The sequence below is a fragment of the Marmota monax genome, unplaced genomic scaffold, assembly GCF_021218885.2.
Source record: "Marmota monax isolate L192 unplaced genomic scaffold, Marmota_monax_Labrador192_F-V1.1 WCK01_AAM20220418_F8-fsc00002, whole genome shotgun sequence".
Classification (NCBI taxonomy): Eukaryota; Metazoa; Chordata; class Mammalia; order Rodentia; family Sciuridae; genus Marmota; species Marmota monax.
Window position 1 is genome coordinate 8,752,605 of NW_026693571.1, and position 13,604 is coordinate 8,766,208.

The window sequence follows — 13,604 nt, forward strand, 5'->3', positions numbered from 1 at the left end:
ACCTATGGGATCTCTTATACATACTTTATTTATCTACTTAAGAAAAGCCTAACCTTTCATAATACAAGGCCATAATCACCATGATAGCAGCTTACACTCAAAAGGATGGGCAGCTGTTGTCAGTCTCTAATCCAAGATGCCCTATGCTTTTATAGAATAGATTGTAGCACTGCTTTAGTCACTAATGTTGGTGATAGCATGAGGTATGAATGAGAGGCGAGGAAACCCTCGAAGAAATTTCACTTTGTTTTCAATATTTGAATTCTATACAAGACTTTGGTGAAAAAGGAGGTTTTTTTTTCCCCCCCTGCAATGCTTGGAAACTACTGCCTTAAGAAAAGGAAAATAATGGTTCTAAAAGAGAGAACTCATTTTCCTAACCCAAATACAAGGAAGAAGACAATGATGTTCTGTGAATCAGAGCTTACTTTGTGAGGCGAAGAAATCCAGAGCAGGAGGATGTCTTCTAAAAATGATCTGCCCCCACCCCCCAAATGATATGGGCCAGAGGAATAACCTATTCTCAGAAGCAAGAACATCTGATCTAGGAGGTGGTCTGGGAGGCCCCAAGACAGGAGCTAGTTGGACTATCCACACAGACAAATCACCAAGACTTGGAGGCTGCCATGTATAGTCTGCCAGCTAAACTTCTCTAGGAGTTAAGGAAACATTCGATGAAGGAAGTTCAAGTTTAAATTCAGGCTGGATCAATAAGCCTGGGGGTTAATGGTCTTCATATTCTATATCGAGTAGGAAAAGAAAAATCAGAGATAAACCTTATCTAATCTATTCTTGGGATTTCACAAGTGAGGTCTGTTTCCTTTTCAAGCTAAGCCTGAAGAAGGGAATAAAATTTTAAAGATTCCAACTTACTAAAAAATATCAGAAGTTAGTACTGACAAACAGTGGTGAAAAAGAGATTTAAGAAAAGAAAAACTCTAGTTACATTTGGATTACTGAAACCCTTCATTCAAAAACAGATAATTTGCCTCACATAAGATGATGGGGGAAAGGGATAGGTTTAAGACAGAGATGGGAAGAGGAAGAGATAACTCAGATAATTTAAACTAAATTTTACATCTATTTCTATACAAAGTGAAATAAAAAAGTCCACATGAACTTCCAGTCAGGAAGTTAATGCCATATTACTTTTACCTTTTTTTCAGTACTGGGGATTGAACCCAAGGATCCTCTGCCACTGAGCTACATCCCTACCCCTACTTTTATTTAAATTTTACTTTGAGACAAGATCTTACTAATTTACTCAGGCTGGCCTGGAACTTGTGATCCTCCTGCCTCAAAATCTCAAGTAGCGGGCTGGGATTGTGGCTCAGAGGTAGAGCGTTAGCCTAGGGTGGGCGGGACCCGGGTTCGATCCTCAGCACCACATAAAAATAAAGGCATTGTGTTGTGTCCACCTACACCTAAAAAAAATAAATACATATTTTTTAAAAAATTTTTAAAAAATCTCAAGTAGGTAAGATTACAGGCATGTGCCATCAGCTCAGCTATTTTTAAAAGTCATACAATGTTTTCATTAAGGTATATTACATAAAGAAAGATTATAAAAGAAATGAATACCTACTCTGGGCTACAGTTTAGCTTTTTGAGTTCTAAGTTCAAGTTAGGCACAGGAGGCCAAACAGGAGTCATGGGTAAAACATTCCTCTCCTGAGTGAGGTTTATAGGTCTCAGGCTTTCTGGTTGTGGAGAACTCTGAAGACTCAACCCTCCTAGACCAGAGGACAGCTGGTTGACACCAGGATACTGCTGAAAGATCAAAATCAAAACAAAACAAAAGAACAATAGAACAAATGTGAATCAAATTTCATATACCAGACATAGGAGTTCAACAAAAAGAAAAAATCAAGAAGGTAAGAAAATTTAAATTTGTCTTGAGAACAGCAGAATGACTTAATAGAGCAGGCAACTTAAAGTATACTTTTAAAAATCTAATTAGCAAAGTTAAGTCTCACAACAATATTTCAGCAAACATGCCATTCAACATCAAGAATGTGGTTTCCCTGAATACAGCTGAAATGGACAGGCAGGATAAATGCTTACTTGTTTTCAAGTTTTATCAATTAACACTTTTAAAAAACTGAGATGATGCCATAGAAATATACAATGGTGTTCAATGGGTTTTGCTTTGCTTAATTTTTCTGTTCCTGTGTCTCAAATGTATCTGATTTGATAATGTTGTTTTTAATCTTTAAGAACTGCTTTTAATCTTTCTTGACTTAATAAGTTTCAGTAAAGATATTTATATAATTTTAATGCCAAAACATCATAATCAAGTGTATCCAGAGATATTTTATTTCATTTTTAACCTCTCTACCTATAGTTAACTATTTATTATTATTTTTTATTTAATCCTGCCATTATTTATATTTATTAATATAAAATTAATATATACTGTTCCAACTATGGCCCTATTTTTTTAATCCAAGAAAAAGTCCTGGCAATAATTCTGTGGCTACATTTAGAGATCTCCCACATTTCTCTATACAGGTACCAAGTGCTCCATTATGTGAATATACTTCAGAATTCCAGCTAATACATACTGTATGATAATTTTAGGAAAGTCACTATTTACCACCCATCCTGAAATAATTCAGGTAATGGTCACCTAGAATAGATAATACCTACATATCAACAGATAACAAAGCCAATAGGTAAAAGCGTAATGTAATAAACTGCGTAATACAGTGATAAAGAGGTCATCAAATGATGCTCTAATTAATCCTAGCACTACAAGTGGTACAACCAGATATCATTATGAGGCATAAATCATTAAATATATCATATTCTCACGTAAATGAATAAATACATGAAGTAATAAACCTAAATATTATGAAACTATTAGATTTAACTTCTAAAAAATATCAGAAATATGGATCAGAGGAAAAGTTAAATGATACAAGGAAGCAATGAGTCAAGTTCAAAATACGGGACATTCTATAGGATAACTGACCCAGTTTTCCCATTAGATCAAAGGCATGAATAGAAATGTTTTAAATTACAATGAAAAGCATGACACATAAACAAGTTCAAATAATAAAATAAACAAATATTCATTTGTATAAACAAAGTGTGAAAAGGTATTTTTAAAATAGCTAGGGAAATTTAAATACGCACTGAATTTTAAATGGCATTTAGAAGTTATTAATTTTGTTGGCTGTGATAGTGTTATTGTGGTTATGCAAAAATGACCACCTTCCCCCAAGAGCTTCAAAGTCCTTAGGAAGAAAAGGAAATGGGGAGATAGATGAAAAGAAGTCTAGCAAAATGTTGAAAGTAACTGAAGCTGTTGAAGTCAAGGAAAAAAACAACTGGATAATTAAAAAAAAGTTTTCAATAGAGCTGTAAAGGATAAAGGGAAAAAGACCACATGGGTCAGTAACAGTATATAAGGGAAAGCTCAAAAGTGGATTCAAGTTTAGCATTTAAGAGATAAATAAAGATGGGATATTCAATCAGTAAGAGAAGATTTTCAAATAAATGACAGTGAACTAAGGAATAACCATTTGGATGGGGTAGGAAGGAATGATTGATTCTTTACATTATATACCAAAATAAAATCTTAGATGGATTAATAGTACTTGGACAGTAAATACTGTAAACCTTTGAAAGGCACAATCTTGGGTGCAACTACTCTGCTCTGTTCACTATGGCGCCAAAGCAATCATAGATAGTTATACAAAAGACTGGGCATGGCTGTATGCCAATAAAGTGTTATTACAAAAATAGGGGGCAGGTCAGATGTGGCCCAGTGGTCATAGTTTGCTGAGTCTTGCCCAAGGCTATTATGGAACACCATTTACAAAATAAGTTTTATCTGCTTGCCCAACATTTCTAAGAACCAATCCTTTCTTTAAATTTGGTTTTCTCCTCATTAAAGTGTAGAAATAAATAATAAATTATGATCCCAAATGGGAATTCACGTACAGTACAAGTCAGATGAGACTGAAATATGCAGTGTTTCATATGAACCAAAGAAAACCTAACAAAACCAAAGGCAGATAACTGTATACCAAATCAATAAAATTTTTCAATGCCTCTCCTAGTTTTCTTCTTTCCTTTTACCCTTCAACCTTAATTCTAAGATTGAATTCCAAAAACAAATGATTTTCCTATGTCAAAGTTTAATTCTTAGTTCACCATAAGATGAAATTTCTATAAGGTTAATCTACTAACAATGGTTTATTATAAGTAGAAATGCTTACATCATTTCAATCATTTCCCTATATGTCATTTCCTCTCAATAAATGTGAAATATCTACTGTTCTTATATGATTAAGATAACATGATCTTCCAGAGGTGGCTCCAGAAAAGTCAGTCCTGGCGGCAGTCAATGAGCACATGAACTGACGAGCTTGTGCCTGCACCAAGGTTCTCACCAGGTCAGTTCTATGCCATAAAGAGTTCTTCAACTGAAGGGTAGAGACTAGAGTAAGTTTTAAACCACATTCTCCTGTGTCATTTCCTATGGAGAATGCCAGCATAATAATATAGAATTAAAAAAAAAACAAAAAACTTAACATTTACTTTAATTCCCTGCCTATAAAATTAACACCTGTGTATTACAGACTGAAAACTAAAGATACAATCAAGAAAATAAAAATCAGAGTGAATGTCCTTATCTAGATTTAACCTTTTTAAAAATTTGATCATCAGGGGTTTATTAGAAGTGACAAGTTTTACAAATTTTAGAAATGCAATGTCTGTACATGAAGATTATATACATACTTGAGGATACTGCTGAAATCCAGAATACCCTTGGCTACTGGGATGTACTCCAGAATTAAGTGGTGCTGCAGCATTCTGATAACCAGGCTGAAGAATTGGGTAACCATAGCCAAAAGGCTTAGCCATTTTTGAAGGCTGAGGAGCAGCAGGAGCTGGTGCTGGCGCTGGAGCTGGAGCAGGATCAGGCTCAGGGGCTGGATCAGGAGCAGGGCTGCTGGCCGAGGAAGAATGCACATCTAGCCAAGGCAAAAAAGGGGAAAATCAGGACTCTATAAAGACCTGATTCCTGGGTGAGCCATACCTTTGGCATTTCCCCTTTCTTTTCAGAATGTTTTACAATGAGAAATTTTAAACACAGAGAGATTAGAATCTGAACCAAAGAAAATCAAACTAAATCAAAGGCAGATAATTGTATACCAAATCAATTAAATTTTGTAATGCCTCTCCTACTTTTCTTCTTTCCTTTTATCCTTCAACCTTAATTCTAAGATTAAATTCCAAAAACAAATGATTTTCCTATTAATAGAGCAGGCAACTTAAAGTATACTTTTAAAAATTTAATTAGCAAAGTTAAGTCTATAGGCCTATTACCCAGCTTCAATCATTATCAATATTTTGCTAATCTCATTTTACATATGGTTCCATCCCATATTTTGAATAATTTCACCAAGTTTTTCAGTTGGTATTTCTTTTTTAAAAATTTATTTATTTATTCTAATTTGTTATATATGACAGCAGAATGCATTTCAATTCATAATACACATATAGAGCACAATTTGTCATGTCTCTGGTATCTTAATACATGTATTTTGGGTAATGGTGTCCATCTCATTCCATCTTTCTTACTCTCTGCCCTCTCCCTTCCCCTCTCTCCCCTTTGCCCTATCTAAAGTTCCTCCATTCCTCCCATGCTCCACTCCCCTAGCCCCATTATGGATTAGCATCCTCTTATTAGAGAAAACATTCAGCATTGGGTTTTGGGGGATTGGCTTACTTCACTTAGCATGATATTCCAACTCCATCCATTTACCTGCAAATGCCATAATTTTATTATCTTTTAATGCTGAATAATATTCCACTGTGTATATATATCATGGTTTCTTTACCCATTCATCTACTGAAGGGCATCTAGGTTGGTTCCACAATTTTACTATTGTGAATCGTGCTGCTATAAACATTGATGTGGCTACGTTATTATAGTATGCTGTTTTTAAGTCTTTTGGGTATAAACCAAGAAGTGGGATAGCTGGGTCAAATGGTGGCTCCACTCCAAGTTTTCCATGGAATCTCCATACTGCTTTCCATATTGGTTGCACCAATTTGCAGTCCCACCAGCAATGTATGAGTGTGCCTTTCTCCCCACATCCTCGCCATTCAGTTGGTACTTCTACCAGATAATACAAACATGTATATGTTTTATATATACATATATAAAACATAAGATATATATATATATATATATATATATATATATATATATCCTATCTTTTTGTTTTAATTCTCTTAGCAGTATTAGGATTAAGAAGCAAAAAAAAAAAAAAAAAACAAAGAGCATCTACTACTCTTTTCTAAGTTGTCTTTTATCTGACCCTGCCATTTCTATATAATGTTCATGGAAAGACTGACATATTTCCACAATCTCCTAGAAGTTTGTGTTATTTGCATAGGTGAACCATGAGTAAAGAATGAGAGTGTCTAGAATAGTGTCCAGCTCCTAGAACAATATCTGGTATGTAATAGATGCCAAATTAAAAAAAATGTTTACTGAGTGTTCTTTTCCTCATTAAAATTTAAAACAAAAACTCAAATTTGAATAAAACTATTTATAATTTAAATATCATACACAGGAAAAATAACAACAACAAAAACTCTTAAAAAATTACTATATAACCATTATTAACATTTTGGTATACTGACTGGAAGTCTTATTTTAAAGTCAACTCAGTAATGTGTAATCATTTTATTTTTATCAAATAAAAATGGTACTCTCCATTAGCAATCAGACTCTGCTAAAACATATTCTGAAAAGCATCTAACCTAATTTGTTTTTAAAAAGTTTCTTGACGAAACACATCTTTCTATTCACTTTGTTGATTCTAACTTTGAGGATGCATTCTTTAACATTCTACTATCATCTTTTCCTGACTATTCAAGGGTCATAACTTCAATGCAGTGTAGATTCCTTAGATCACCTGCTTATGATGGGAACAGAGGTAGAAGGATCCCTTAATATGAAAACAATCATCAGTATATGAAATAAACATTGAGTCTTGAAGACCGAAGTTTAAATATTCTCTCCTTTTTTAGGAAAGGATAATACATCATACATTTCTGTACTCCTAAGATCTATCCTAGTACTGGATATATAGTAAACTTCAAGTCATTTGATACTATTAGTGTTCACAGATTTATCACATTTTAGTGCAGTATAAATAGCTAGAAAACTTGTCCAAGATCACTAACATACTGTCAAAGCACAATTCATTATAAGATTAGAATTTGTTGATTGAATTAATACAAACAAACCAATATCTGACTCTAAGGTCATGATGTTTTAACTATACCACAGGGACTTTTCCCTTCAGGTTAATTGAGAGCTCACAAAATACTAAAGAGTTGTAGTATTCATCTTTTAGTGAATGAAGTAATTCCCCTATGACTTTTGTTAATAGTGGTTGCTCTTGGAGTGGTTTATAACTTCTTACAAACACACAACTACTGATTCCCTAGCCACAAGGACTGAATAGTTTATTCAGGTATTCTTCAAGAAGTATGAGGGACTTTATACTAAGCTGAGATTAAAGTTTTCTACTAATTCCTACCATAACAATAGTGGGTACTGTGTGAATTACAGAACATTCCAACTTCAGTTATGCTCTGTCCTAGATTAATCAAAGTGATAAGAAACAAAGATGTATATCAGACTTACTTGATATGTTAGTCATGAAGTTTGAAATCATTAGGAACAAAGAGAGAGAGGGGGAGAGAGAAAGAAAAAGGTCTGGTGCTTGTTAGGTTGTCAGAAAGGAGATAGGAGACTAAGGAAAACCATAGTATAAATATAATAATAAAATGACTATTAATTATAAGTTAATTCACTAGTTCCTTTAATACTTTCCACTATTTATGTATTCTTATGTAATGAATAGTTATTTCCAGATATGGTTGAAAATTATACACTATTAAATATCTTTGGAAAAAGGAAGCTAACAAAAAATAACAGTAATAAATTTCTTCGGGTCTTCTAGAAATAATCTTCATAGTTGTCATATGAATGCCAGGAAAATGTCCCTTTTCTCTGGTAAAAATAGAATCTACTAAATATGTATAATACATGATCATGTCTGAGAGCAATTGATAGTTGATGACTAAAAATGAACATCAAGCAAGCATAAAACAAGTTACCCGGGTAGCTGCCTCCTTCCAGGGCATCATAACTGTTGGGCATTGGAGAAGCACTGCTTGTGGTAGAAGAGCTGTCAACACCTGAAAGGAAAAATCAAAACACCTGCTAAGTTGAAAATGAAACTTTCACAGCAGTCACTGGCAATTTTGAAAAAGAGATTTGTGTTAAACTAGGAAAATTCCTGACTCTAGTAAAAAAGTAAAATGATTGATGTTTAAAAACATATAAAGTTTGTTAATAAGAAAAATGTGTGAAGAAGGGAGAATATGAAGCTGTTGAGTAGATATAAAATTGAGGTAAATACAGGTAACTTAGAGAACAGACATTAAACTATTAAAAGTTGTCAAACGGGGGCTGGGGTTGTGGCTCAGTGGTAGAATGCGTATCTTGCATGTGTGAGGCACTGGGTTTGATCCTCAGCACCACATAAAAAATAAATAAAGGTATTGTATCCATCTACAACTAAAAAATATTTTAAAAAGTTGTCAAATACACAAAAATACATTTTAGGTTGACAGAAGTATTAATATATCCACACCTTAAAGATTATGTCCACTAAATCTCAAGCTATTAAATGCATATTATTAGTATTGCAATATTTTAAGATAGCTAAATTTTAATGACTTTTAAAACTCAGCACAGCTGTTTGGCTTGTGTTGCTTCCTTATGTATTACTAAGCTGTTCTGTGCCTCAATTTATTCATCTGCAGAATGGGGAGTAAATAATAGCTGACATATTTAATAACATAAATGAAAGGAATTTTAATAAATATAAGAATTATACAACAAGATTTTTTATAGTTTATATTTATTCAAAACCTGTAAGGTGAGGAGGAAAGTTGAATGGCAATTTATGATGAAATCTGGAGATCAGGCACATGGACAGTAGAATGTATTTCTTTCATTCACTCACTCAGCGAATATTTTATTGGGAACTTACAATTATTCTAAGTCAAAACACCAGAATATCTAATACAGAAAATTCATATGGCCGCTCTCTTTTATTAGAAATCTTGTTATTTGAGACAAACCAAAGTCTATTTCAAAGTGACAAAATTCTGTGATATAGAGGTTATCCTCGGCTTGAAGCACAAATGTTACAAGTGGGGTTTAAACTATGCTTTAGATTGATTTTTGAACTGTGATATATATGCATAATTATCTTTCACTGAATAACTTTGGATAGCCATGAGAATTAGATGTATCAAATAATATATCTAACTTCAGCATAATAGCTGAAGTTATTAGTGTAGGAACATTTTATTCTCAGAAAAGAACAAAGGAAAAGAGGTTCAGGTCCATCAGATTCTGCCATTTATTTGCAGTATAACTTTGAGTAAGTTACAATCATCAGCACTGTTGTTTGTAAAATGAGAACGATTTTCAAAATGCCCTACCTGGTGTTCTTAATGTTCCTGTAAGGTTTAAGTGAAAGAGTATATATGAAGCCACTTATAAAGTATGAGAGCTCTAAAATAAGTAATGAGTGGAGGGCTCTCATATTTACCAAGTTTTTCTGTCATAAACAGAAAACTGTTGCATATGTATGCTATTCTTCTTAATAAAGAATGGAAAGAATGGCTCTTCCTTTTTGTTCATTCTATTTATGAATTTATAACTAAAGAAAAATGCTAACATATAAGGTCAAAAATCTCACAATGCCTGTAATCCCATCTACTCTGGAGGCTAAGGCAGGAGGATAGCAAGTTCAAGGCCAGTCTGGTCAACCTTGTGAGACCCTGTCTCAAAATAAAACAAAAGGGGACATGGATATAGTTCAGTGGTAAATTTCCCAACAACACCCAGTACTTGGGTGGGGGGCAGTCTTGTAGTAATAGCATTAAAAAAAAAAAAAACAAGACATTAAAATCCAAGTAGTCATCAACAGATGAATGAATAAACAAAACATGGTGTTATCTCCATAATGGGATAGTATTCATTCACAAAAGGAACGGAATACTAATACTAATACATTCATGCAATGTAATGAACCTTGAAAACATGCTGGTGAATGAAGCCAAACACAAAAGGCTACATATTGTCTGATTCCTTTTATATGAATATCCTGAATAGATAAATATAGAGAGTCAAGAGAGTTGATTGGTGGCTGTTAGGGCCTGAGGGGAAGGGGAAACTGGGAATTACTATTTAGTGTTTTCTTTTGGATAATGAAAATGTTTCATTCAATCTGGTTTAGTACACTCACAAAGTTAGAACTAGATAGATGTGGTGAATGCACAACACTGTAGATACACTAGATGCCACCGAATTATATACTTAAAAAAAATTTTTTTTTTAGTTGTAGATGGACACAATGCCTTTATTTTGTTTATTTATTTTTATGTGGTGCCAAGGATTGAACCCAGTGCCTCACACATGCTAGGCAAGTGCTCTACCGCTGAGCCACAACCCCAGCTCCCCTGAATCATATACTTTAAAATAATTAATTTTATGTTATGTAAATTTTACCGAAGACTAAACAATTTACCAAACATTTCAAAAAAGAAAAATTTTCTTTTCAACAAATACTGCAGAAAAATGAAGCTAGACTCCTTCTTTATACCTTATACTAGGATTAATTCAACATGAATTGCAGAGTAAATGTAAGTGCTAAAACCATAAATCTATAAAACTCTTATAATATAGAAATATTCATAATTTTTGGCTTAAGCATTGAATTCTTAAATATGACTTCAAAGGAAAAAGCAACAAAAGAGAAAAATTGATAAACTGAATCTCAACAAAAATTTTTAAAATAGTGGAGCTCTAAAAGCTACCAAGAGACAACCTCCAGGCATGGCAACGCATGCCTGTAATACAGCAGCTCAGGAGGCCAAGACAGGAAGATCACCAGTTCAAAACCAACCTCAGCAACTTAGTGAGGCCCTAAGCAACTCAGAGAGACCATGTCTCTAAATAAAATATTTAGAAGGGTATGAATGTGGCTCAGTGGTTAAGCACCCCTGGGTTCAAGCCTTGGTACAAGAAAAGAAAAGAAAAGACAACCCACAGAATGGAAGGAAATATTTGCAATTATTTATCTAACACGGGTCTGGTATCTAGGGAAAAAAAAAAAAACGTATACACACACACACACACACACACATATATACACTCATGTCTCAACAAAAGACAAATATCCAAAGATATTTCTGAAAAGAAGATAAACAAAAAGACAATAAGCACCTGAAAAGATGTTCAACATCCCTAGTCATTAGGGAAATGAAAATTAAAACACTGAGATAATACCTCATATCCACCAGGATAGTTATAACCAAACAGACTGGTAAACAGCAAGTTTTGGCAAGGATGCGGAGAGACTGAAAAATAGTACAACTGAAAAATAGTACAGCCACTTTGGGAGACAGTTTGGCAATTTCTCAAGAGGTTAAATATGGAGTTACCACATGACTCAGAAATTCCACTCGAAAGAGAAGTAGAATATAAACCTACATAAAATTTTGTTGACAAATGTTCAATAGTGGCATTATTCATGATAGTCAAAAAGTAGAAACGACCTAAATATCTAATCATTCGTGAATGGATTAATAAAAGATAATACATACACCTAATGGAATATTTTTCAGCAATAAAAAGGAATGAATTACAGATACATTCCATAAAATTAAAACATTATGCTAAGGAAGCCCATTAACAAAAAACAAAAACAAAACAAACAAAAAAACAAAGCATGTAAGAAATATTTATATCAAATGTTCAAAACAGGCAAATCTAGAAAAAAAGAAAGTAGATTAGAGGCTCCTTGGAGCTGTGTGCTAGGATGGGTAGAATGTGAAATGACTGCTATCAGTTACAGAGTTTCTATTTGGGGGTGATAAAAATGTTCACGAATTACATGGAAGTGATGGTTAACAAACTTTGTGAAATACTAAAAACTGCTTAACTTTAAAATTTAAGCAGTTGAATTTTATGCCATATGAATTATATCTCAATAAAACTTTATGTCGCTCATTCTGCTCAAGAAAAACTTTTCAAGATGTAAATATCAAGAAGTGATTTTAAAAAAAAAAGAAGTAATTATTCTTGGAAAAAATGTCCAAAGATAAAAGATTGCTTATATATATCAAATTATTTCAAGATCATAATACTACTTAATTATGCTACTTAGCTTCTTTCATGTCAAATAAAATGTAAACATTAAAAATACTGCCCATTTTAATTATGCCATAGCTATAAAATAAACTTTTAAAAGATATCAATTTTATGAAAATAGTAATTCTATTTATTTGTTGAATAATTTTAAATTTGCTAGTTTACTTTAAAATTCACTTTCTGAAGAAAAGACTAAGTACAAAGCTCTATCCTAGAACTTGTCAAAATGTCAAAGAAACTGTACAGATATAAACCCAGAAAAATCACTAAGTTAGACTACACAGAGTCAAAAATTATAAGATCTTATTGTTTAGATTAATGCATTCTCATTAGTCCATGCCATCACTGCCAAAACCAACCAGAACTGTAAATTTAAAAACACAAAGAGAGCACGTTATGAAACTTCTATGTTAACATTCTGAACATGCTTCAAAATACTTTCACTAATTCCCACGCCCTAAAGAATAGAGTTAACTAAATGACTCCACACTGTACTTCAGGAACTTCAAGATTTGGCTTACGCTTGTCTTTCACTTGAATCTCTCACATACCCTTGTACCATTCTCCCTTTTACCTTATGATAAAACCATAACAAACTCCTTCCTCATAGTCCTGAATATGCCAATTTTTTCTTATTTATGCACATCACATATCCTTTCCCCACATGGCTTATTCCTATTCATCCCTTCAAATCACAAATCCTTTGTGAAACTTTTCTCAGAAACCTGTGGAAAATCATTTCCGCTCATATGCAAGAGTGTTTTTTTCAATCCTGAATTATGACACATTTCAAGAAGCCAGAAACTATTTTGGCCTTTGCTTTTTAGAATTATGATACCATTCAAAAATAGAGGTTAATCAATCCTTACCCAAAATGCTTGGGACCCAAAGTGTTTCAGATTTCTATTTTTTTTTTTTTTGAGTGTGGCATATTTGCATATACATGATGAGATATCTTAGGGATGGGTCCCAAGTCTAAACACATAATTCATGTATGTTTCATGTCTACCTTCTATGCAGTCTAAAGATAATTTAAATAATATTTTTAGTGGGCCTGGGTTTGAGTGTCACCGTCATGAGGTAAAGGTAGAATTTTCTACGTGTGGCATCATGTTGGTGGTGAAAATGGTCTGTGTTTTGAAGTATTGAAGATTTCAGATTTTTAGATTAGGAAACCTCTCAACCTCTATGGCTTTCAATGTGGAAGCTGGTTTCAGATGGATGGTTACTTTTATAATTATCCCACTATTTACTCATATCCTCCCATAAACAGGGGCATTTTTTTTTTTTTTTTTTTTTTTTTTTGCAATCCTGACTTACAACACATTTCAAGATG

The 13,604-nt window shown here is 33.2% G+C and overlaps 1 protein-coding gene across 4 annotated transcripts in view; it reads right to left on the minus strand.

The window, feature by feature from the left end:
• Nucleotides 1–13,604, minus strand: part of Sec24b (SEC24 homolog B, COPII coat complex component) — a 94,321-nt gene that overhangs the window by 31,439 nt on the left and 49,278 nt on the right. For 2 of the 4 annotated variants that reach the window (XM_046459027.2, XM_046459029.2), the window contains 3 exons: nucleotides 8,155–8,235; nucleotides 4,750–4,985; nucleotides 1,586–1,767 (listed from right to left, as the gene is read on the minus strand). In XM_046459027.2, coding sequence (XP_046314983.1) covers nucleotides 1,586–1,767; nucleotides 4,750–4,985; nucleotides 8,155–8,235 — 499 coding nt within the window. Of the gene's footprint in view, nucleotides 1–1,585; nucleotides 1,771–4,749; nucleotides 4,986–8,154; nucleotides 8,236–13,604 lie in introns of all 4 variants that reach the window. The other 2 variants (XM_046459025.2, XM_046459028.2) reach the window with 1 other exon arrangement.